The sequence below is a fragment of the Eptesicus fuscus genome, chromosome 22, assembly GCF_027574615.1.
Source record: "Eptesicus fuscus isolate TK198812 chromosome 22, DD_ASM_mEF_20220401, whole genome shotgun sequence".
In the NCBI taxonomy this organism is placed as follows: Eukaryota; Metazoa; Chordata; class Mammalia; order Chiroptera; family Vespertilionidae; genus Eptesicus; species Eptesicus fuscus.
In genome coordinates this window covers 29,772,698-29,798,269 of record NC_072494.1, presented here as the reverse complement: position 1 = coordinate 29,798,269, position 25,572 = coordinate 29,772,698, and the positions used below count along the sequence as shown (strand labels likewise).

Genomic DNA, 25,572 nt, shown 5'->3' with positions numbered 1-25,572 from the left:
TCAGAGTGAGTATGCAAATTAACCCAACAAAGATGGAGGTTAATTTGCATATGCAGGCGCAAGGCCAAGCGGAGTGAAGCCTGCTATAAGGGGAAGGGGGGCGGCAGAGGGAGCTACTGGAGTGGTGCTCCAGACAGAAGCAAGGACTTCCTGGCTCAGGGCAGGCCGGGAGCAAGATTCACACTGCTCTCTCTCTACCTCACTTTTTCTGAATTGCTGAGATGACCCCGAGGAGTAACTTATAAAAAAATCACTTGGGCTTCAGAATGTACTAAGTCCTCGCCATTCAAAGTCTGGCCCACGGGCCAGCAGCATTGGCATCACGGGGCAGCTTGTGAGAAATGTAGACGCTTTGGGCCCTATCTCCTGGGCCAGGATCTGCAACTCAGCAAAATCCCCAGGTGCTTCCGGTGCACAGGAGAGTTGGACATTATCTTCCTGGGCAGAGACCTTCCTTGCAGAGTTTTGCTCCCAGTGATGCTAGCAGAGACTGGTCCTTTCTGAGCATGTGTCTTGTCCTGGGGGTGGCCAGCCCTGGACCTTGTTGAGGGTGGAGGGAGCCCTGAGAGAAAAGATCACAGATGGGGGTGGGTGCATGTCTTGACCTTGGCAACTGGCCTCCAGGTCAAGAGGAGCAATGAGGGGGAAGACGCCTAGAAATCAGGCTCTTCCAGGGAACCATGGGTGGCACAGGTGACGGTTTGGACCCTGTAAGGGGAAGCACCTGTCTTGATGCAGGAGGTAGGAAAGGAAGAGAGAAGGGAAGGGTCAGCAAGTGGTCCACAGGGTCCTATTTCAGCCCAGCCCACAGCGGGCTGAGGAAGGGTCAAAGGCCAGAAAACGGGCTGAGATGAGAGCTGGACTCAGACCCAATTCAGAGGCCCTGGCCCGTCTGCTCTGACTTGTGCTGAGATTAGGAGAGACAAAGGCTGTGTCCCGTGGACAAGGCGGTAACAGCTGGCCTGCCGAGCCTCCAGCTGATAGACCAGAGGAAGACAAGGGGGAGTGGGGCTGGCACTGATTTAAGACAAGTCACGCCAACTGCTGCACAGGAAGACTTATGTAACTCTCTCCGGACAGGCCCCGAACCCACAGGATGAGCGCAGGCAGCAGCCACGCTCCCTCTCTCCCTGGAGGCGGAAAAGACTGCAGTCAGCATTTCTCTCCCCTCCGCATTTCCCAGGCAGAAGTCACACGCCAGCTGGCTGCGTCCCCCAGACCACAGGGACATAGATCAGCCCTTTGGGTTACCTGCTGAACTCCTCTTCCTCGACTTTCAGGCAGTGGTTCTCAACCTTTCTGATGCCGCGACCCTTTAATACAGTTCCTCATGTTGTGGTGACCCCCAACCATAAAATTATTTTCGTTGCTACTTTCATAACTGTAATTTTGCTACTGTTAATGAATCGTAATGTAAATATCTGTGTTTTCCGATGGTCTTAGGCGACCCTGCTAGCGGTCGAGACCCACAGGTTGAGAACCGCTGCTGTAGTTCATTTATTAGTTCTCTTCATGTCCTCCCCCCTCCAATGCCAAGGGCCCCACAGCATTTTCTTTGGAATGTAGCATTTTCTGTAACTCGCATTTTCTTTGGAATGAGGCACGTCCTGTAACTTGACAGCTGAGTCAAAACTTCAACATTACATCTGTGGTATGTGTCATAGAAAAAAAATACTGGGAAAACCCTAAGTGTTTATCAATACTGATTCAGTCAATTGTAGAGTATTCATTCATGAAATAGTATGCAGTGTGTTGTTTTTTTAAAAAAATATGTGGCCCTGGCCAGTTTGTCTCAGTGGACAGAGTGTCAGCCTGCGGACTGAAGGGTCCCGGGTTCGATTCTGGTTGGGGCACATGCCCAGATTGCAGGCTTGATCCTCAGTTGGGGGTGTGCAGGAGGCAGCCAATCAATGATTATCCCTCATCATTGATGTTTCTAGCTCTCTCTCTCTCCCTTCCTCTCTCAAATAAATAAAGGAATATCCTATATAATAAAAGGGTAATATGCAAATAGACCAAACGGCAGAACAACTGAACAACTGGTCGCTATGATGTGCGCTGACCACCAGGGGTGTGCATGGAACATGGAAGGCATCGGCAACAGGTGGCAGAGCACGGAACATGATGGGCATCAGCCGCAGCGGGATGGTGGAGCAGGTGAGTGGGAGCGCCAGACCAAGATGGGGCACCAGTTGCTGTCATCAGGGCGAGCCTCTGGTGGTTACTGAAAATTCTTTGCTCCCACGTGCCGTGGTCCCACCCAGCCCTCACACCCGCTGCCAGTGCCAGCACCCCAGAGCTTCTCCACCTCCCCCTGCTCCTGAGGGGCAATGAGGGCCAGCAGCCGCCTCTCGCACCCGCTGCCAGCACCGGAGTCGCCACTCACACACACTGCCAGCGCCAGCCCTGCTTGCACCTGCTGCCGGCACCCGGCGCCAGTCCTGGTCACTCTGCGCTGTCAGCGGGCCCAGTGCCATCAGCGAATGGGAGCGGGGCTGCTGGCAGACAGGGGGCCAGGGTGGTGGCAGGTGGGGCCGGGTGGGGGTGTGAAGGATGGGCCGAGACCCGCCCCTGTGCCCACTGCAGCCATAGTTCCTTCCAAGGTGCATGAATTCGTGCACTGGGCCCCTAGTTTTTTTTTTAATAAAAGAAAGAATAATGTGTGAACTTGAGGTGGTATCCAAGATACATTATGTGAAAAAAGCAAGCATCTAACTAATATTGTTACACTTGTGTCTAAAAGGAGAGGGAATAATGTTCACATTTATGTCTTTATGTGCATAGACTATTTCTGGACCTACATACTAGAAATTGGATTGTCCACTGCTTCTAAGCAAGGCAGCCGAAAGGTCAGAGTTTGGGGGAGAGACTTAGCTTTTGGTGTGTACTACTTGGTATTTCTGACATTTTTTACTATGAGTATATATTACATTTTTCATTTCCAACGCATTATCGAGCCATTTACAATGGTGATTATGAAAATCAATGTAGCAACATGGGAACTTTTGTGATGTAATGTTAAGTGAACAAAGCAAAAGCCAAAGTCATTATGTAAAGACAAGCAAATAAAGGGAGATGATGAAAATGAACAAAAATTCAGAGTACTTATGCAATAGTGCTGGGATTTGAAAAAAATTAAATTCCTTTATGATAAAAAAAATCTCAACAAATTAAGAATAGATGTGAACGTCTTCAACTTGAAAAATGGAAATTCTGAAAAAAACTACAGCTAACAACGTACCTAATGGTTTAAAAAACACGAAAATAACCACAAAAAAACTGAATGCTTTCCTCTAAGATAGGGAACACACAATAAAATGATGACTTTAATAGATGTGTTAATGCTCTTAACACATCTATTAAATATTATGCTGCAGCCCTTAGCCAGTGTGTAAAACAAAAACAAAACAAAAAAGAAATCAAAGGCACAAGGTTTGGAAAGGAAAAACCAAAACCTTCTCTGTTTACAGGCAAGGGGATTGTCTACATTGAAAATCCCAAGGAATTCAAAATAAACCCAACCAGACTAAAACTGATAAGTAAATTTAGCAAGGTTAAAGTATATAAGATCATACAAAACAAACACACACACACACACACACACACACACACACACACAATATACCAGCAACAAATAATTAGAAAATTATAATCTTATAAATCCTACTTACAATAACATCAGAAAGCATAATATATTTAGGGATAAATTTATTGAAAGATGAGAGACCTCTACACTGAATATTATAATGCACTGAATATATGTAAAACACTATATTAGCTGAGATAAATTAAATCACATTCAAATAAATAAATAGATATGTCACATGAATGCATTGGAAGACTCACTATTATTAAAATGTCAGTTCTCCCTAAATTGATCTATAGAGTCAATGCAATTCTATTTGAAAAGAGCTGTGGTCTTTAGACTTGGACAAAATAATTCTAAACTTACATGAAATTTTAAAATTAATACAATGAATCTAAAATAGAATAAAATAAGACCAATGCTGCAACAGAAACACATACAAGATTCTACCACAGCACAGAAGAAAGAATCTCTCTCACTAGGTAACTCAGAGGAGGCTCCTTAAACAAGATGCCATTTGAACTGGGAGTTGAAAGATGATTAAGTACTTACCACGTAGAGACATTCATGAAGGGTATTGATTTACTTAGGTTTTGGGATCATAAGGAACTAAAACTCACTGCATTCGTCACATGATGGGATCGCATGTGGAACTGTCCAGGAGATAAAGTCCCATGGAAATCTTCGGTGAAACCTCACAAATGCTGGGCCTCAAGGGGAGTTCTGGATCTGGGGCCCCTCTCCTGGCCTCCGCAGCCGAAGCCCTGAAGGCTATCTCTCGTCTGTGTCCATCTTCTCACCTCTTACCAACTGCTTTATTCCCTCTGTACTTTGAGAGATGAAGCTGGAGGGCTAGGTTAGAACCAGATGGTAAAAGATCTTTGGCCAGGCAGGTTGGCTTTTATCATTGAAGCCACTGAAGGTTTTTAAGCAGGAGAAAGAAATGATCAGATTTGACTTTGAGGCAGATCATTCTGATAGTGTGTGGAGAGACCAGAGGCAGGCAGACCAGGGAGTAAGGTAGATTAGTAAGAGATAATGAAGGTCAAATCCAGTGGAACTTAGTGAATATGGAGATTAGTTTGTAGCAAAATACATCCTACCCTGGTCAAATTTTTAAAATATCCCCTTGGGAAAACCAGGGAAGGAGAGTTAAAGCATATGCATTTTGAAAAAAACAAAAAACTCCCCGGTTAATCCTGGTTGAGAACTACTGGTCTAAACAAAGTGATGCCGATGGAAATAGAAAAATGAGAATAGATAGAAGGTAGGGATGGATTTGGGGACCAACTGGACTTGATGGAAGAACTTCAGGTACCTCTGTGATTTTTAGCTGGGGAAGCTGGGTAGATATGGTTTCTTTTCTTTTTTTTTTTTTTTCAGGATTTGTGAAATAAAGAGAAGTGTAAGTGTATATATGCGTGTGGGAATGAGAGAGGTTGAGAGGAAAATTATGTCTACACACGCCCAGAGAGCTCAGGAATTCAGTCCCACTGAATGCACACCCAGCAGGCAGAGAGCTAGAGATGGACTCCAGTCCTCCCTTTAGTTTTTGCTTCTATGGGGCAGACCCTGCTGGTGAGAAAGATATTCTCTGGGCATTAATTAGTTGGGTAGATGCTGCGTTCTAGGGCTCTGAATAAGTATAAAGCAATTCTCTTCATGGTTTCACTGGCAATGGGAACGTCATTTAACATGGACTTTGTTGGCCCCTAGCCAACTGGCCTTTAGTTTAGAACGCCGGAACAAATTTGACCCATATTGGTCAGGATCCAGGATTCCACTCTGATGGTTCTACTGAAGAGCTTTTACAGAGAGAATTTACAGGGATATGGGCAGGCTTAAGGGAACCAATCAAGGATGTTGAGGCACCCAAGGGATATCAACAGTGGGGCGCTGTTACCATCTAGTCCTGAAAAGGCAGAGGGAGAGGATGGCACTACTGGGGCCCAGAGGAAATGAGCTGGGAGCGGGGGCTGCAACAATCACTGAGGAATGCAGCCCCTACCAGAACCCAGGCTGCAAATCAGGAAGGGACAGGCAAGAAACCCTGGGCTGACCTCTCCCTCCTCTCACCCTCCAGCCTCCTCTGGCTCCCTTTGGCTAATGCTGATTGGAAACCAGCCATCGGGGGGGCACAGAATGGAGTATGTACGGGTTGGCCTCGTGACACAGAGCGAGGCAGAGCATGGATCAGGTGTGTGGGTTTACAGGCAATCACACCCTGGAACACAGCCGGTGTGAGGCGGTGACACGGATGTGAAATGGCAGAAAAGCCAACCCCAGGAAGTCGAGATGCTTGGATTCCTGACAGGTCTGATGCCCACCTCACACCGACCGTCTTGAGGGCACAACACTGGCATTCGGGGCCTTGACCGCTTCAGCTGTAAAATGAGTAGGTTGGATGGACCACGTGACCTTCTCAGGCTTCCGGGGTAAGATCCCTTGACCGAGCTGTCAATGGGCTTCCCCTCCTGCCCAAGCACAGACTGGGCTGGGCGCTGTGCTCGCTGCTCCAGGGCCCCCACCCCATGCCATCGGGTCCTGCGCCCGACAAAGGAGAACCCTGGCCTGGCCAGCATCTGGGACCAGACCAGGAGCTCCTTCCTTCCTTCCAGCGAACTCTGGGACGTGCAGAGTCAACCAGGGGCTTTCTTGAATGTATTTTTCACTCCAGGAGGCACATTCAAAAGGAAAGCGAGCACATTCATTTCCAGAGAGCAACAGCCTCACAGACCTGGAGCTGTTGCAGCTCCAAGTCCTGGCCCTCCCGCTCAGTTCCTGCTAACTGAAGATGAAACTTGAACAGCAAAAGGGAAGTCTCCTGTCTCCTACAGGGTATCAAATCCTGTTTCTAGACAGTTTCAGTTCTGAATGACACAGGATTCCATATTTTCTCACCCAATAAGCTAGAAGGCAAAGAACCGCCCGTGACCACCAACCACATTTGCAGGGACCTGGGGTGAAATGGAAGTGAACCGCAAAGCCTTTCTGAAATCCGGGTTTGAAAGGGGGGCCTGGATATTTCTGAAATGCATCATCATCTTTCTCCTTATTAATGTAAAGAATTGGTCTGGTAAGTGCACAGATTTGCTTCAGTCTCATCTGAGGCCCAGAGAGCCTCTCATACTTTTACTTTTGTAGCTTCCTATGGGCGTCGGATGACTCAGAAATATGAGCCTCCTCGTTTGCTTTTGGAAGTGGGAAGATCTGTGCATGCTGGCCTCAGGGTCACTCCACGGGTGGCCTCAGGGAATGCCTACTCCTTTGTTGTGACCAGGAAGCGTCCTAGGCCACTGGAGAGCAACCCCAAGGACTTCACTGCCTTCAAAGCATTTATTTGCAAGTACAGGTTCGGTTATGTGTTATTAGTTGTGTGGGCTCTGTCATTTATTACAAAGGGTAAGAGAGGGAACAAAGACAAAGAAAGAAAATGTGAAAAAGAAAAAGGTGGAACAGGTGTTAGTAAGGGTTTCCAAGCATGTGAAAATACACAATAAACAGGTGTTAGTAAGGGTTTCCATGCATGTGAAAATACACAATAAAGAGAAAAAGGTGATGCGTCCACTGAACAGCGGAAGGGGAGATGTTTCTGTTTGGGTCCACCAAGTTTTCCCACTGACGTCAGACACCAGCACAGGTGGATACCAGGTGCTGCAGGATCTTTCACATCAGGATCCATTCATCGGCGTTTTAGTTATTTAAACGAGCAATAACAATAGAACGGGGTGTATGCTATGACTCACACACCAAGTCAAAAGGAAGTGCACAGTAAGAGCACCTAAAGCAATGTGTCAGGGATCACCGAAGGCTGCTAGAGAAAGTGACATTTGGCCTGTGATGTAAAGGATGCTTAGGAGATGGAGGAGGAGCAGCAGCAGATATGAGGACCTAACTCAGGATAACACAGCCCAGGACAGCAGAGCAGGAGACAGGACCCCAGAGGCTCTGCTCCTTGGCGGTGACACTCAATGACACGGCCTGGCTTTCTCCAGGTCCCCAACAACACTGAGATCATTTCACCCGGTTTAAAAGAAATTTCAAAAAAAGGGCCAAATCAAAGCTGTTATTCAAATATGAAATTAACAGGTATTACAAATATTTACTTATTAAAAGTTAAATAAGATCATGAAGACTAAAGGTAAGATCAATAGGAGACCTGAGTGTTTATATCCAGTTTAAAACAGAATTCAAAGAACAGGCATATTTCTAGATTTGGAATGTTGAAATGAATGTGAAACTGGAGCCAAACTGTTTTTTTCCAGGGAAAGAGAGGGTGGAGAGTAAATTGACCTTTTATGGTCAAGACATAAATTTTGTGTCTGTGACTACACATTATTATTATTATTATTATTATTATTATTATTGATTATTAAGAGAGAGGAAGGGAGGGAGAGAGAGAGAGAGAGAAACATTGATTGGTTGCCTCCTGTATGCGCCTGGACCGGGAGGATCAAATCTGAAACCTAAGTATGTGCCCTGACCAGGAATCAACACCCAACCTTTTGGTGTATGGGACAATGGTCCAACCAACTGAGCCACCCAGCCAGGGTTATAGCTACAAATTACTTTGTATTGATATCAAGTAGCTACAATTTACAGAGTTGTAAAATGGCTCAAAGTCACTGAAAGACTGTAATTGGCCTCTAGACAACACATCCTTTTCCCATGAACTTTTTCCTTGCAAGACCAACCCATTCAATTCCATTCTTTTTCCCTCTCCAGACCAGGCCACTGGTGATTCGGGTATGAACTCCTCAGTGAACACATGGTGAGTTAAGTAACCCTAAGCAAATATTAAAGACAAATAGTAATGACCATAGAAAAAATAAAAATATAACTCTATTCACAACGCTTAAATAAAATTGAAGACAGTGACTGAAGCGATGTGTTTCCTGTCCATTTCCTACCCCCTGCCTCCACCTTATCATCATCAGCCTATTGTCACTTTCGACTCGTGTTGCAGGGCCTCTATGAAGCAACGTCACTGATGACTTATGGGAATCCCTCATTTACAACAGGCAGACTGACCCAGATGAAGAATTACAGGAACAAAGGAAGTAGGTCAGGTCCATGCTCTTAAATGGGGAAACCACAATGAGGAATTCACATCATATATAGAGTAATATTAAGTGATTTTTAGAGGGTTGGAAGGGGGTGAGGGACTGAACTGAGATGAAGACTAGGGAAGGAGTAGCCATTCGTTCAATCAGTCATTCAAACAGACACTTTTAGTGCTAGTCACCTGTGGTAGGTGCTGTGGTTAGCAACCAGAGATAAATGGGTAAGTAAAACAGGATCCCTGTCTTGTGGTTGTTTAAAATTTAGGTAGGAGTGTTGGTTGATTCATCCAGATGAAAAATATCATGAAATTTCTTCTGCTCAAACTGAGACAGGTCTAGAGGTGAGATTTTAGAAGTTATATGATAAGCTGGCCCTTTAAGGGGTGTGTGTGTGTGTGTGTGTGTGTGTGTGTGTGTGTGTGTTGGGGGGTCTTCCCTTGCTGGTCCTGCTCCCTGCGACACTCACAATGGATATATCACTGCAGATTGTTTGAACACTACCTAATTAGTAAGTTAGTAATTACAACAAACGATTAATAAATTATCTTATCATTTTAAACTACATACTTATTATTTATTTTTATAAATAAATGTATTGGTTTATTGCCAGAATAAATAAATAATTGGTTAAAATAGGGAGTTAACTACTAGTAAGTTCTGTAATAATTAACGAATCATTAGCAAATTCCCTGCCACAGTTCAAGAACTGCTGTGAGGTGCATTCGCTGGTTCTTTCCACCCTTGAAACTCTGGATGCTGGCCTCCACTGGTGGGTCTCAAACTCTCTCACTTCCTCAGTGTCAAAAAAGCACTGCCAGGCAAATTGAGCCTTCTGTGGGTTTACAACATTTGGGAAGGTGCTTTTTTTTTTTTTTACCTTGCCTCCCTCCTGTAGAGGAAAGATTGCAAGGAAGCTTGGTGAACGCCGGGATGCTCAGAAAACAGCCCTGCTCTCCGGGCCCCGGAGCCCTGGCACCTGTGCTGTCCATGAACCGGTCACCCTGGATTTGTAGCGAAAGCTGACGCCCTGCCCACGGTGGCTGAGAACTTAAACTAGTGCAAGACAAGTCTCGATTAACAGACAATAGATAAAATAGTGGGTTATTAAGGGAAATCAGGGAAGTTCCGAGGGCACCTCTGGCATTTAAGGACGGTGTCTTCAAATGCAAACACTGGACTCTCCCTCACTTTCCCGCAGCGTTGTGGCTGGAATTCTGGGCTAGTGGCCTTTTGTCTGATCTGTGATGACATTTCTGATCTTCATGAGAATATTGAACCAGAAAAGGTCATGCTGAGCACCCAAAAGAGCAGATGCGCTGCTCCGGGGCAGAGTCTGCCTTGAACACAGCCCCAGATTTAGGACACAAGCTCTTCCAGCATGCCATGCCACACACACCGGCACCAGCTGATGGTGATGATGTCCATGGCGACAAAGTAACCACATGGATCTCCTTTGTCCCAAATGGTTGAGCAGGGAGGGGGGGCGGCGGCGGGGAGGACAATTCCATCAAGGTGGTCCATTTCCAAGTGGGTGATCCAAGAATGTTTCCCGACTCTAAGCATAGAGCAGTTTCCAGAGATTCTGGCCTTGGCTGCCTCCACCTCTCACACCCCAAGAGATGTGGCCTGACTGGGGAGGGGCTTTCAAATAACATACCCTCCTGGGGACTCCGCATAACTTCCCCAGGAGCAGGGATGGTTTCGGTTCTGAGCTCAAGGATCCCCATCACCTTCTTCCCTTTCTCCTGCTCTTTCCCTTCTTCCTCCCCTTCGTTCTCTCTCCTTTCCATTCTTCTTTCCTTCTGCTCCCTGGCCTTCTATTATGAGCCTTCTTGCTGTGTCATGAATGACTCTGCCAGATCCTCCAGGGGGAGGGAAGACATGTCAGTGAGATTCGGGGCTGCCCCTTTTCGTCTAGCTCCTGCCAGGGCAGAGCCCTCGGCCCTGGTAAGTCCACGGGACTGTGGAAACCGGAGCATTGATGGGAAAGAAGAGAGGGGCTTTTGGGTCTCTCACTTTCCTGTCATTAGAGTCATCATTTTCAGCCAAGGTTTGGGGTGAAAATTGGGGCCTGATTGGAAATCCCAGACTTCAAGGCTGGGCTGGTGCAAGGCAAGGGCAGGATTGCGGACAGGAAGTGGTGTAGCTGCGTGGGTGTGAAGGACGGGCTTCCTCCCTGGCTGACACTTTCTCAGCCTCCCGCCCCTCCCCGCCCCCAACAAACAGCCAAGGCAGACGCCGCTGTGCACCGGGGCTGGCACACAGCTGAAAGAGCTCTCTTCCTGAAACAGCCCTAGGGGAGCTGAAGGAGCCCTAAGGTTAAGGGGAGCTTGATAAGAATATTTCTTCGCAGCCAAGCTCAGGGAACACTTGGTTTTCAGAACTCTCGTCGCCTCTCCAGTTGTCTTGGAGGGGACTTGGCCCCAGCACCATGACTCACACCCTGGGCTACCCTAGTTTTGGTTCCCTGACTCCAAATGTACTGTTTTCGCATCAAAAGTGAAGGTCCGCCCTAGCTGGTTTGGCTCAGTGGATGGAGCGTCGGCCTGCGGACTGAGGGGCACATGCCTGGGTTGCGGGCTTGATGCCCCGGGGCGGGGGGGGGCGTGCAGGAGGCAGCTGATCAATGATTCTCTCTCATCATTGATGTTTCTATCTCTCTATCCCTCTCCCTTCCTCTCTAAAAATCAATAAAATATATATATTTTTTTAAAAAAAGCGAAGGTCTAACTGTCCCTAAATGTGAGCTCAACCTCAATGAATGCACAACTTAGGGAGGCGACCCCCAGTGTTCAACAGCTAATTTAAATCAAGTTCTCGATAGCAGACCAGGCCATCGGCACACTGGAGCAACGTGGCTGGACCTGGGGGCCGGGGGCATTAAGAACTTGGAGGAATCACATAGGATGTGGAATGAATGCTCAGAAAGCCGCCCCGCTCTCTGGGCACCTCGGCACCTGCGCTGTCCATCCACCTGACCAGGTGAGTGATGGAGCCCTTTATAAAACAGGTGAAAACAGACTGAGAAGCACGTTTGAAGGAAAGACGATGGGGTCCTGGGTACAGCTCTGAACGTGTTGAGCGGATGCGCTTGTGAGACTCACGATGGGAAGCTGCACATACAGGTCGCCTGCAGGAGAGAGCTGGGTTCTGGGCACGGAAGGGGAGGTATCAGTCGAGGAAGAGATGGGGACTGAGGCCCCAAGAAGAGGAGCCCCTTTATACTGAGAAGCACGGAGAGAGGAAGAAACGCAGAAGCCAATATCCTAGGCTGTCGGGAAGTTAAGGAGCTTGCTGGGACCTCGGAGTGGGCAGTTTCAGGGAGGTGGCAGGGGCAACGGCTGTACCTTCTAAGGCAGAGACTAAGTCATGAGATCCAGTTCCTCCATCCTGAGCATGAAGCCAAATTTCATTTCCCGACCTCCCCTGTAGCTGGGTGAGGCTGTGGGATTGAGGTCTGGCCCATGGAGTGTGAGCAGAAAATGATTCACTATCACCTCCGAGAGGTAGCCTCTCCCCACCCGCCTCCATGGACCCTTCCTCCCAAGTCTCCCAGGCAGAGTAGAGGATTGGGGGGGAGGGGGGGGCGCTGCAATGCCTTGCGGGTACAGAGTAACTAACTGGAAGGAGATTGGTCCCCAAGTTATTATGTGGAGCCAGGGGGCTCGGGCCAGTGGGGCCAGCAGGTGCAGACACGCAGGGGTTAGCAGCGGAGTGGGTGAGCAGCCAGCTGGACAGCCGTGGCAATAGGGATCAGAGCAGATCAGCAGTCAGGAAAGCTAAACGGGTCTAGCTGTGACCCAGCTGGGGTGGCAGGGAAGTCCCTTTGGCCTTTGCTCTGTAGCCCCCCCAAGTTGCCTTCCCATCCAGCTTGGATGAGGCTGCAGGGGAGATGACCAGGAGGGGGAAGCAAGGCCCATGAGGAGACAGCGGACACCCCTTCAGGAAGAGAAAATATATGATGTCTCTAACTTCCAAGAACTTGCCCAGCCAGTGTGGCTCAGTGGTTGAGCTTCGACCCATGCACCAAGAGGCTGCTGGTTGGATTCCCCATTAGGGCACATGCTTCCGTTGTGGGCTGGTTCCCCAGGAGGGGGTGTGCGTGCAAGAGGCAGCCGATCAATATTCCTCTCACTGATGTTTCTATCTCTTCCCTTCTTCCTTCCTCTCTCTAAAATCAACAACAGCAACAAATTAAAAATAAATTCCAAGAACTTGGCAAAAAAGAGAAACAATAACTATCTTTATTGCCCAATTCTAGAGAAAACGGTTCTGCACAAAGGCAGAACCTCGTAGCTGCCATAGTGGAAGTGAAGTGAGCCGTGAGGGTGGTCTCCCAACCTGGGTGACCTGGATCCGCTCCAGGCGCTGAGAGTCAGGTGCCGGCGGGCATGGCCCAGAGCTCCGAGGAGGAGGCCTGGCAAGGGGCCTCCCCATCTAACACGGACCTGGCTGTGGGGGAGACGACCAAGACCCCATGAGCCACGAAACAACCCGAGGAGATAGGACACGGCCTCTTCGGGAAGAGGAACCGGTGGAGGAGGCCCAGCCACAGGTCCCCTGGATGCGGAGGCAACCCCGCTCACAGGTATGAAAAGGACCAGGCTCCTCGCTGCCCTTCACCGGGGCAGGCAGCCGGCCACGGGGTCCGGCCGCAGCACCGGCACGAAGTTCATGGGGCACAGCAGCAGCGGGCACATCTTCTCGTGCTCCTTCAGCGCCTCGCTCAGGTGCTTCAGCTCCTCCGTCAGCTTCCCGATCTCCCGCCGCAGCACCGTGTTTTCTTGCTCCAGGCACTCATATTCCTGGGGGAGAGGGAATGAGCAACTTCATTTCTTCCCCGTCCTCCTGGCAGATCTAACCCGCGCTGTGATGCTCGTCTCCTTTCCACGAAAACCTTCTCATTAACCTGCCCGCCCTCTACCACTCAGACGTGTTTGTGCACTGGCTTACTCTGTCTCCTCCGGCCACGAGGAAAGGGTCAGGGGGGCAGGCCTTTGTCCAAAAAAACTCCAGGAGGTGTAATTTACAGAAAACAAAACACACCTATCTTATGTGTATGATTCAGTGAGTTTTTGACAAAGGTAAATAACGATGTGGATCAAGACAGAATGCTTCCATCACTCCGGAAAGTTCCCTAGTGCCCCTGTGAGCCTCCTCTTCCCCCAACTGCTGATCTGTTTTCTAAAGGTCTCTGCTGGGTCCACTGCTATGGCCCCAGCACCTGGACCAGTGCCTCGAACATAACACGTGTTTGCTGAGGACTGAGTAAATGAACGAGAATACCCCTGGCTTCGGCTTTGCTCCAATACTCATGTGTTAATTTTCCTCTACCTCCGAGTTTACAGGGGCTTAGAACTAGAGGGGATCATAGAGACCCCTTAGCGGCTAAGGTCGCTTTAATAAGGTCTCTCTCAAACCCACACGATGTAGAAACACCGTCCCTGTGTGATTCTAGCTCAGACGCCCACAGCTTGGGCTGAGCATTCTCTCTTTCAAAGCACAGTCCCTGCCATTTCTGAGCTGCTCTAGGAGGAAGCTCCTCGTTGCACTGATCCAAAAACTCTCTCTCCTTCAAACCCACCTATTGGGCTTGGTTCCACCTTAGGGAACCACACAGAGTAAATGCAATACTTTTTTCAACATCACAGTTCTTGAAATGTTAGGAGGCAGCCCCATACCACTTCCCTTTAGGTATTCTCTGAGCTCAACGGTCGCAGGTCCTTTGGGCTCCTTGGGTTGTGGGACTCCTGGTCCCTTTGTACCCTTGGATGCCATCCAACACATGCTCCCGTTTGCCAGGGGCTCTGAGAGAGTATCCTTCCCAGCATGCAGTGCATGGTTCCAGGGATGGCCTGACCATGCAGAAGGCAGATGGTGCGTGCAGGTGATCTGCACTGGGCTGAACCCAAGCCACAGCCACCCCGCTCCGGGGACTCCCCCCTGAGCATGCAGAGAAGTGCAAGCGTTGTCTGCATCTGCTGCTTCTTTGTCTATACTTCAAGGACGATTGATCTTTTGGAGCTTAAGGATGGGCCTCACACCCGCCGCTACTGCATTTCACCCTGTTCCCTTGAGCATCTTCCAGCCTAGCAAATCCTTCAGGATCTTGGTTGTGTCGGCCCCTGGATCGGTGAGACCAAAGGCTTTAAGCTGTCCACGAGCTTGGGAAGCAGGCCAAGCAGGTCTTCCTTCCTCTCCTCCAAGTCAGGAATAAGTTCTGCAGGACTTGGCCAGTGGCAGAGGCCCTCTTAAGGCTGACAACCTTAGCTAAGTCTTGCTGAAATGTTGTTTACAGTCATTTCTAGGTTGAGTCACACTACTGGGCTTTGTTGTGCCAGGCGCACCGTGTTTCCTGAGCAGAGGGCCCAACCTTATTATCTATCACAACTTTTCTTTTACTAGTCATTTTTAAGAAATACCACTAAAAAATATATATATATATCTGATCTTGCAGGCTACGAAGGCGCATGCAAATTCTCAACTCTGCCCCTGGACTGCCTTCCTCTTTTTCTCTGTGGGCCCAGTTCAAGCCCACCACCTCCAGGAAGGCTTCCATGATCATAGCACCTAAGGGAAACATCTCTTAGTATGTGTGTCTTATTCAGTCTTGTATCATATTCAATCATACTTAAATAAGGTGTCTCTCCAAAGATCAGAAATGTATACAGCACATGGGGCCTCTGCTACCTTCTCCTGTACCCCACCTGACAGGCCCCAGTGCTCAGGGTCCCCTCAGCCCTCTGTCTCCCTCTCTCACCCCCTTCCCTCCCTCCCTCCCCTATAGGCATCTTCCTCCCTCTAAGAACAAGGGGCCCAGAGGGGCTGATCTGCTCTGATCCCTACTGCCTCCTGCCTTTCCTAGGCAGGCTCTCAGGATGGTCTGGAATACTCCGCAAGGCAGCAGGCCTCACCCCTTCTCCCCACAGGTTGTCCTGGGTCAGTCCGGCATCACTAGTACATTGGCCCTGTTCTGCCTTCAGCCCTCCTCCAACTCCTCATGCTCTCCTCTGGCCTCTGACAAGCTGCGGTCCCAGAGTCAGAATTCAGTCTACAAACACAGCAACCACGCCCTCCGTGAGCAAGGGGAGAGTCTGGATGGGAGGATGGCGGTGGGAGCCTAGGCATCCGGAAGCCTGCCTGCAGCAGAGGGGTGAGAGGCTCTCTCTCTCTCTCTCTCTCTCTCTCTCTCTCTCTCTCTCTCTCTCTTACACACACACACACACACACACACACACACACACACACACACACACCTGGAAATGCTCCCCACTTCCAAGTAAACAGAGAATAGATATGAATGGTTCCAACGAGCTAACGTTTAAACAGGATTCCAAAGAACAGGAAACTCTCCTCTTGTGGCAAATATTCCAAACTGACTTTCCATATTTACTGCATTTTGTGGCGAGACGCTGTGAGCTTCTGAGCTTTGTCTCTGGAAGCCACACGGAGTCGTGCTGCTTAAGGGACCACTGCTCTCCCCCAAACCCCAGCACAGAAGGGCCCAGAGCTGCCCGCACAGGCACCCAGCAGGCCCCTCGCCTGCCTTCTCCGAGGGGACTTTCTCCTCGGAGATTTAAGTTTTACTCACAAATATGCTGAGGGACTTTTATCGAGCTGAGTGAATAAAAAAGAGAGAAGAAGTAAAAAGTCCTCTTCAGGTGAGACCAGTTCTACCAAAATAAAAGAAGGGGAGGAGGCAGAGGGGAGAGCACACTGAGAGGGGACACAGGGGAAAGAGTAAGACCCCCTTCACACCGAGAAGAAATTCCCTGGACTTCGCAGACATGAAAAATAATCAAGAACATGAGACCCTTTGCTATTTCCAAAGAGATGCTCTGTTTAGCTCAACGACTGGTGTTGGCGGTGAATGAGTAAGTCCTTTGCCTCAGGAGGGTTTGAGATTACTGGGCTGCCTGCCTGGGTATCTGCCAGGGTGTGGTCAAAAGGCCAAGACCTACAAATTAGAGGTGGTGAGGTCACTGCAAGTCCCCGTTCTGCTCAGAAATTGAGCTGTCGAGGGCAGTGATTCTCAAGGGGGACAATATGTCAGTCCCCGGGGACACCTAGAGTATCTGGAGACAGTCTGGGGGAGGGGTGCTACTGCATCTAGAGGGTGGAGGCCAGGGATGCTGCTTAAGGTTCTACAGTGCACAGGACAGCTCCCCCCCGCCCCCCCACACTCCCACAACAAGGAATTATCTGACCCCAAGGTTGAGCAAGCCTGGTCTGGGCATCTAAGAGAGATTGACTGGGGGCTGGGGGCTGTCTGGGATATTCAGGGTCCAGGAGGCCTCTGAGGCAGAGGGAAGGATCAGGACTGGTAAAAAAGACAATGTGGGTACCAGGGACCAGAAGTGATAACTAAGGCAGGAACGGACAGGAGGGAGAGGAAATGGCCATCAGGAGAACACAGCCACACACAGACCCCATTTCCCAAGCAAGAAACTGAGAGGCCTGGTGACTTTTCCAAGGTCATATAGACTGGAGCCTGACCACCGATTTCAAGGTCAACTGCAATGCTTATTCAGTGACAGCAATTCAACCTTCACGTGGCCGTGCCTGGAAGACTCAAATTTCCCCATGGTGGTTACCAGCAGAAAAGGGCTGTAAGCACTCAGGATTTTACAATAAGTCTATTCCCAAACCTTACACGGATCCCCTTCCCAGCAGAGACATGTGTCACCAGCAAGGGCTGTAAAATTTAGTGTCATCATCAGTTTCTAAACCAAGTGGGGAGTAACACAAAGCATTCTCTTAGAAAACGCAATTATCTGAAACAACCGTGGCAACACATACCACAACCACATTACTCAAGAAATGTGTCCGTTTATGACATTTGGGGCTCCGAAGGATGGCATCGCTGCCTTCCTTTTCTGACTCAAAGGTCTTTCTCAGTCTTACACCTTTCAGTGCCTAGCTCCAACCAGTCTGACCCACTTCTGAAAGGAGTGTCTTTCAGCCTCTGCCTTGGGGCGCTGGACTGTTCACTTAGTTCCTATTTGTGAATGTGGACTCAGGCGTGTGCCTAATGTCCAGAGATGAATAGGGGTCAAAATCCCCATGAGAGGTGTCAATGTCTTGAAGGGATGCTTTGAAAAGCCACAGAGAGCACTGAGGTCCACAGATCCACATGGGGAACTGCTTCTCATCACTGCAGTCCAGCTTCCAGCAACCCTACCCTGAGGGGAAAGCTCTCCCCTGGTTTGGCCTGTCCTGGCTTTTTCCCACGCCACCCCCCGCCCCCCGCCCTCCAAGACGGGGCCCGCCTGGAGGGACAGTCCTCTGGCTTTGGCAATGGAGAACTGGGAGGGGAGGGAGGTGGCTGAGAGACTTAGATGAGCTGGGACTGGAGGAGGTGAGTGAGTGAGGTGGGCAGAGGAAAAAGGTGGGAATTGTAAACGTCTTGCTCTAAATATTCCCCTTCTGGGTATTCAAGAAAGGCAAATAAAGATCTCGAGTGACTCTGATATGTTTAGCAGCGCTACCCAGAGTCTAGAATAGAGCATCTATGGGACAGGGACTTTTCTCAAATCTCTGTAGGGAGTAGCGCGCAGCCACGGCTGTCAGGTGGCTGCTTCCTGCCCCTGGGTATCTCCCAGTGAGCTGGCCCCTCCACACACTGTGTCCCCTCTCACTTTCCCATCCTACCTGTGGCCTGGGAGCCCCAGGGGGCCTGAGGGGCTTTCTGCCGTGGCTGACAGCAGTATGTTAGGTGCTCCGCGCTCAACTCACCACATTTTTTTATCAGATGCCCTATCCCCAATACGAAGATTTTTTTCAATGTTTAAAATACAGTCTATCTACACTAATAAAAGAGAAACATGCAAATTGACCATCACTCCGCTACACCCACCAGCCAATCAGGAGGGAATATGCAAATTAGAAGGTCAAAGATGGCGGCCGCCCAGCTGCTCCAGGCCCGGAGTGGCAGGGCAGGGCAGGACGCCTGCTAAGAAAGGGAGAGGGGGGGGGGAGGGGGGGCGGGGGGCGGACGCGCAAAGGGATCTATAGGAGTGGCACTCCGGCCACAGCAAAGACAAAGACTGCAGACTCTGGCCAGAGCCTGCAGCAAAGACAAAGAAGGCAGACTCTGGTCGGAGCGAAGGCCTGGGTCCCGGGTGCCTGAGGAAAACCGGTGCTGGAAGCCAAGGGAAAGAAGGCCTATTGCACAAATCTCTTTGTGCAACGGGCCGCTAGTTTTTACTATATTTACTTTTATTTTATTTTATTTTTTTACTATGTTGGCCATAGATCCCCAAAACTCCTGGAAGGAGGCAAGGAATGAAGAAGGAGGGATTATTCAAGTGGGCCAGAGATGCCGCTCCTCGTCTTCTACTGAAGGATTGGATATTTCCATATTCCTGAGCCCACCACCAGCTCCCTCACACCCTCTGTGACCAATGACGTGGGTATGGTTAGTGACAGCTGACGGCCTCCAGCTTTGGGTCTGTAGACGGATGGAGCCACTGTCCTGGCCTCCCGGACACTGTGTTTCTCAACCAAACTGGACTCACTGAGGGGATCTGCCATGTGCACAGTCCTCATGCATTCTTCTAGCTCCACAGAGGAAGGCGAAAAGGGAGTGTCCTTCCATGGAAGGACCGGCTTTCAGATGGACCAGCCCCATTTCTGGAAAAGACACCTGGCAGAATCAGTCCTGTCTGTGAACAGCAGAACAGGCTAGGAACCCCCGCAGAAGGGCCCTCCACCGGCGGTTCTAAGAGGGAGCATGTGGGAGTACGTGTGGCACCACCTCTAAGTTTCCCAGGCACTTGGTTCATTTGGTCATTGACTCACTCAGTGACAGAAATTGAGAGAGACCTGTCTGAACTCTGTAGTAAATTAGTTCTGTTGCTTTCTGTGATAGAATAACAGCCCCCCCAAAGATGTTTATATCCACTCTTTGGAACCTGTGAATATGTTACTTTAAGTGGCATCAGGAACTTTGCAGATGTGATTAAGTCAAGAATCTTAAAATGGGGAGAGTAACCTGGATTATGCAGGTGCACCCAATTAATCACAAGGGTCTTTTTTAAGGAATCAGAAAAGGAGATGTGACCATGGGGGAAGCGTCAGAGCAATGCAGCATAAGAGAGACTCAACTGGCCAGATGGCTTTGAAAATGGAAAAGGACCACAAGCCAAGGGACACAGAAGCTTCTAGAAGCTGGAAAAAGCAAGGAAACGGATTCTAATCCAGAGCCTCCAGAAAGAACGCAAGCCCTGTCGACACCTTGATGTTAGCCCTGTGAGATCCATTTCAGACACCTGACCTCCAAAACTGTCAGATAATAAATCTGTGTTGTTTTCAGCCACCAAGTTTGTTCTGATTTGTTACAGCAGCCACAGGAAACTAATACACATTCCCCGGAAATTCCTGTGCTTCCCAAGGACAGGAATAAGACCTTACTCCTTCCTTTGTGGCCCAATGACAATGCCTTGCTCACAGCAGTGCTTAATAAATATTTGTGAGGTGCATCTACTTGACCTTTCTCTATGAAAGATCTTGTTCAAGTCATTCAGTCGCCTCTACACACATAATCGCTCGGGACCTAAAGCTGAGTGTCCTCTTGTGTTTTTTATATTAATGTACCTGCCTTGGACTAGAAGCTTCTTGAGGGGAAAGACCCGAGCTGTCCAACTGGCATGTGTTCTAACACTGGGCCATCCACTGTGAGCCCCAGGTTCCCTCCAGGGGTTACTTGGTGACATGAGGCTAGAAGCTGGATAGCTTTAGGAGCAAGGCGGGAAGGAGAAAAGAGGCAGAGGGCATTGCAGTTCTTCTGAGGAAAGGTTATGGGACTAATAAAAGCTGGGAAGGACCTTCCCTGACCCCAGTCTGAAGAGCCCAGAGCCCAGCCTTCCTACTGCCACGCTGGGAAGCTGTATCAGTGGGTCTCCTCTTCCTGGAGTATGTACATTCTAACTCGGTTCTCTCTTCACTGTTAAAGGGTTTTCAGAGATTGTCATTCCCCCTCAAAACACCCCGGTCTCCTCTGCCGTCAACGCCCCCAGACTGGATTGCTGAGACAATCTATGGCAAGAAAGCTTGGCAGCAGAGGGTTCAACTAAAATTGTAATTATTCACACCCACTCTGTGCAAAGATGAGAGCTTGGAATTGGCCCCCACTCCCTGGATAGACTGTTGGATGCCTTTGAGGCCAGTTCCTGATAGAGAGCAGTTCCCATGTCTGGCTGCGAGATAATGTGGGGTTATGCACAGGGGTCGAGGAAAATGGAAGAGTTTAGGATAAATCCCAGGTTCCAGATTTGGGTGATGGGAAAGATGGTTAGCTCCATTAAGTACAAATGGAAGACAGTGAGAACAGACTGTCTCAGGGTCAGTAGGCCCTCTATTATGACCATCTGCATGTGAGGAGCCTGCAGCAGACCCATTGGGAAACTGGAGATGTGGGGTTATGGCTAGAACAGAGGTCTTTCCCAGAGTGATTGATGTTGGGAAAACAGATTTATAGATTAAATTTTCCAGGGTGAGAGTCTGATCAACAACATTTAAGAAAACAGACAGAGACAGACAATCTAACAAGGAAATTGAGAAAAAGGTGGTTAAGAGGGTCAGGAGAAGTAGGCGATGTGGGTTTTGTTTTATTTTGTTTTGTTTTATTAGAAACTAAAGACCTTGAAAAGGTTTTTAAAAAGGGGAAGGTCAATGGTGTCAAATAGTCCACAAGGTCAAGGATGATGAGACTAGTAGTCTCAGCAGGAGCAGCTTCTATAGGAAGTGTGTGTGTGTGTGTGTGTGTGTGAGAGAGAGAGAGAGAGAGAGAGAGAGAGGGAGAAAGTGAGAGAGAGAGAGAGAATATGTTGAGTGGGGAGGAGGGCAGAAACAAAATCAGAGGACTGGGCAATAAATGGGAACTGAGGCCATGGAGCCAGCATGTCTCTCTTTAAGAAGCAGAAAAGTGAGGGAAGGAAAGGAAAGGGCGCTAGCTAAAAAGGGAATCGGGCTCAAAAGGGGGTCTTTTTTGTTTTATAACGAAAGAAACTTGGGTGTGAGATGCAGCCAGTGGATGAGGGGAAATGAAGAGGCCCATGAGCAAAGAACCAGAACACTGGGCTGGAAGCACAGAGCAGCATCAGACGTGCATGTGGCCAAATGGGTGATGACCAGGACGTGACCTCAGGGCCACCGCCACATGCAAGGGTCTCCATGGCCCCAGCGTGGCTCTGCTCCGACCACAGCCTCACCTCATGGAGTTTGTCAGCCTTCTGGGTCTGCTTCTTCCGACTTCTCTGAGCAGCAACGCGGTTTTTCTCTCTCCTTCGGACCTTCCTGTCATCATCCTCAGGGCTCTGGGGGAAGACATGTATGTGGTCAGGAGTGACGTGGAGGCCCCTCACCTCCCCCTGCCTGCCCTCTCTCCTCACGCAGCATGGCTCCCTGCCTGCGCGGTCTCACCTGCAGCCACAGCAGGGCTTGTGGCTGCATCAATAGGAGGAACACTCCCCAGGTGCTATGGCTGCGCTTAGCGGCGAATCCCCACGGCGACCCTGAGAAATGCGTGGTGTGACCGCCATTTAAAGGATGAGGAATTAGAAACTCGGAGAGGTTAAGAAACTTGGCTCCAGGTACCACAGCCAGTGAGTGGGTGAACGGGAAGTGGAACTCAGGTCTGTTTGGACTCCACCAACGTTCATCAACCTCTACCCTGCAGGGCGTGTGCCGGGAAGAGCTGTGGTGTGGTGGCACTCATCTGAGAATGGAAAGGACAGGAAGCATCCTGAAACTATCTGGAACTTGCCGTGTGCCAGGCCTGACACCACCACACACAAACAGGGGCTTTTGATACTCCGCGCAGATCACGATTGCTCTTACAACGCATTGCACCCACAAACCTCTACCAGCACACCCAATGATCTTAAACACCACGGACAGCAGGCCCACGCGAACCATGCTCCACTGACATTCTGTTTCCCAGGTCAGAGCCAATCAGAAAGCAAACTGATGATGTGTCTCGGGAGCCCTTAGCTGTATCTGAGATTTAACCAAACCTAGTCAAATCCTCCAAGAGTTTTCATGAAACGGGCAGGCAGAACAATCAATGTACCTACCATGGTAAAAACACTTCATTCAGTTACAGAAAACATGGAGATGAGAGCATTTGCTTTCAGGACCCTGTGAGAGGACACCAAGGGGTGGGGGTGGGGGCGGGGGCGGAAGCTACCTTTAAAGAGTTCAAAAGTCAAGAGGTTAGTGGGCTACATACACAGGAAAGCTACTCAATCATCCATGTGAATTGAAAGCAAATACTGATAATGCAATGAATGTGTTCAGTGATCATTTTATTTGGCCTTGTAATTCCAAATAGAGACACATACCATCTCCCCAAGTAATGGGGATAAAGAATTTTTAGCATATGCAAGAATAAAGAAAAAGAATTAAAATACATATATATATAATATATATATATATGGCATAAGAAGAAGAAGAGGCCTGGGGCTTAAGGAAACAGACACAAGGTGTTAAAATGTAGTTCTTTTGAGGCAAAGAAGTCTTGGTACACAAAACCAGAACACCACAGGGGGCGCGGAATGTGGTGTAGAGGACAGAACTTTCGCTTTAGAAATGCACAGCTTCTGGGTGTTGTTTTTTGGGTTTTTTTCCCTCCTACTGTCGATATGGTCTTGGGGACCCTATTCTCTGAATTTTCGGTTTTCTCGTTTATTGTAAGTGTGATTCATTCGGTTCTTTCAATAGTGTTAACTGAGTACCTGCCATGTGCCAGGCATTGTCCCAGGCCCTTGGAGACACATAGCCAGAACCGCAGCTTGAGGCCGGCGTGAGATAAAACAAGATTTTTTTTTTTTTTATCTTACAGCTCCCAGCACACAGTATGCCCGCCACAACCTGTGCTGAGGTTGCTGCTATTTGGTATCCAGTCAGCGGGTCCCCTCTTGTGCCTGTCACCCAATCATGCCTCTTTGTTCTTCAGAACCCCCAAAGTCATAGGGCGAGAAGAAGCTGGCCGCAGCCTGCCCTCCAGACACCCACACTCTTAACCTGGGTTATCAGCTCCCTTACGGTCACACCTGACAGCCCCGAAGGAACCTTTATCAAGGCAGAAAGAGGGGAGCAGAGCGTGCAGAAATTCCTATATTAGTAACCATAGCTCAGCGAAGTCCTCCCAGAAATCATTAGAGGCTGAAATTATTATATGTTACTCCTATTGCAGGCGGGGGAACAGCGCAGACCGAAGGGGTTAATAAAATTGCCGATGGCCGTCCAGCCTGCGTGGCAAAGCCAGGATCAAACTCAGACCTGTGCGGCGGCGACTCTCTAGCATCAGCCAATGACACTAAGTGCCAACACGGAGGTGAGAAGAGGGGTGCGCGGGGGGGGGGGGCATAATGATGAAAAGACTCAGTCCTACAGCAGCTGATGGACAGTCTCCCAGGGCCGTCCCCGTCCCCGCAGGCAGCCTGGTGTCAGGTGTCTGAGGACGCAGCTGTCCGTGTTGCGGGACAGCGCGGAGGGGGTTCCAGCAGCGCTGGGGGTGGAGCCGCCCGCCCTCTGCAGGCCCCCCGCCCCGCGCCCCTGGGCTGACCGCTCCGAGTTCCCCATTCCGGCGGCGGCCGGGGACGGGTAGATGTCGGGAGCGCCCGGGCACGAGCTGCCCCTGCGGGCTGAGTTCCCCCTCTCCGGGCAGGGCCACGCGCGGCACCGGAGGAGCGCGGACCCCACGTGCGGGGCGGGGGGGGGGGGGGGGGGGGTGGACCGTGCGCCTCCCAGGCAGGCGGCGCCGCCCTCGGGTCACCACGCTGTGCGCCGCGGGTCCTCGCACGCGCCCCTGGACCACCCTCGCACCCCAGTCCCCCAGGCCCCCAGCCAGCCGTCAGCACCCCGGAACCCCCGCACCACCTCCCCGCGCCTCCCCGCCGCCCTCCCCAGCCTCTGGCTCCCTCACTACCTGCGGCTGCGACTGGTTCCCGGGCGCCGCGACGTTCCTCTGCGGGACGCTGCCGGCGGCCGGGAGCCCCTGCGACATGCCGGGCGCTCGTCGGCCCCGCCGCCCAGCCGCGCAGCCTTGCGGAGGAGCGGCCGCGCGGCCCGCCGCGCCCTGCACGCGGGGCGCTGCCTACCGGCGCTCTCCCGCCCCCCGCATCCCCGCCGGCACCTGCCGGCCCCCCGCTCCGCCCCGCCCCTCGGGCTTCCCGCTCGCCCCGCTCTAGCAGCTTCTGCGCGCCGCCCGGGCTTCCCCACCCCCGTCCCCGCCGCGGTCCTTCCCGTCCCCGAGTCTGCCCGCCCCCTCCGGCTCCCATCCCGCCTCGTTTCCTCCTCTGGGGCCGCACCTCGGGGTCCCAGATCCCACCCCGGTCGCGGCTTCCCGCCGCCCCTCCCCCCGCGCTTTCATGGAAGTCACGTGGCGGTCCCGAAACCCCGAGGGGAGGCGAAGCCCACCCACCGGAGACGGCGCCGGGGCGGGCGGGGGCCGGGGAGGGGCGAGGCACCCGCCCGTGTGGGGTCCCTCGGCCGCTCTCAGGGAATCGGGGTGAGAAACACAAGTGGGTGGTTTGGGGTGGGTGGTTTTTTCCCGGTCCCATCGCGGCATCTCCCTGCGCGTCGGCCCCGCCTCCCCCAGCGCAAGGGTCGCACAGTCTTGGGGGACTTTCTCCGTGGCCATCAGTCCCCCGGGCGGGCGCCACTCTCACTCCTTCCAGCCGCCCTGGGCGCCCCCGCCCGGGAGGCTCAGGCCCCGGGAGGGGACCGCCGGCTTTCCCGAGCCCACCGCGCGCCCCGAGAGCCAGGGGCGCCCCAGGTCCCAGGTCCCAGGTCTGCTGGGCTGCGGGGCGGCCCCGGGATGAATTCCCTCGGAGGGGGCGGGGGGTGGGGAGGAGGGTGCCCTGGAGAGCGGCTCTGGCCCGGCTCCCCTGAGAGCGAACCTCTCGCGGTGGACGTCAC

General features: G+C 50.8%; 1 protein-coding gene across 2 annotated transcripts; it reads right to left on the bottom strand.

Moving 5' to 3' along the window:
• Positions 1-397: 397 nt before the first annotated feature.
• Positions 398-24,767, bottom strand: BATF3 (basic leucine zipper ATF-like transcription factor 3). Of its 2 annotated transcripts, none has more exons than XM_054711667.1 (3): positions 24,581-24,767; positions 21,861-21,965; positions 398-562 (listed from the first exon to the last, which is right to left on the bottom strand). In XM_054711667.1, the coding sequence occupies exons 1-3, from the start codon at positions 24,656-24,658 to the stop codon at positions 431-433; spliced, it is 315 nt and encodes a 104-aa protein (XP_054567642.1). In that variant the 5' UTR covers positions 24,659-24,767; the 3' UTR covers positions 398-430. The 2 variants fall into 2 exon arrangements, with proteins under 2 accessions (XP_054567642.1, XP_054567641.1); XM_054711666.1 differs by lacking the exon at positions 398-562 and adding an exon at positions 12,873-13,454.
• Positions 24,768-25,572: the final 805 nt, after the last annotated feature.

Coding starts and splice junctions, on each gene's coding strand:
- BATF3 (XM_054711666.1), bottom strand. CDS start 24,658: ATGTCGCAGGGGCTCCCGGCCGCCGGCAGCGTCCCGCAGAGGAACGTC. Junction 21,966..24,580: donor GGAACCAGTCGCAGCCGCAG/GTAGTGAGGGAG, acceptor GTCTTCCCCCAG/AGCCCTGAGGATGATGACAG. Junction 13,455..21,860: donor AGGCTGACAAACTCCATGAG/GTGAGGCTGTGG, acceptor CCTCTCCCCCAG/GAATATGAGTGCCTGGAGCA.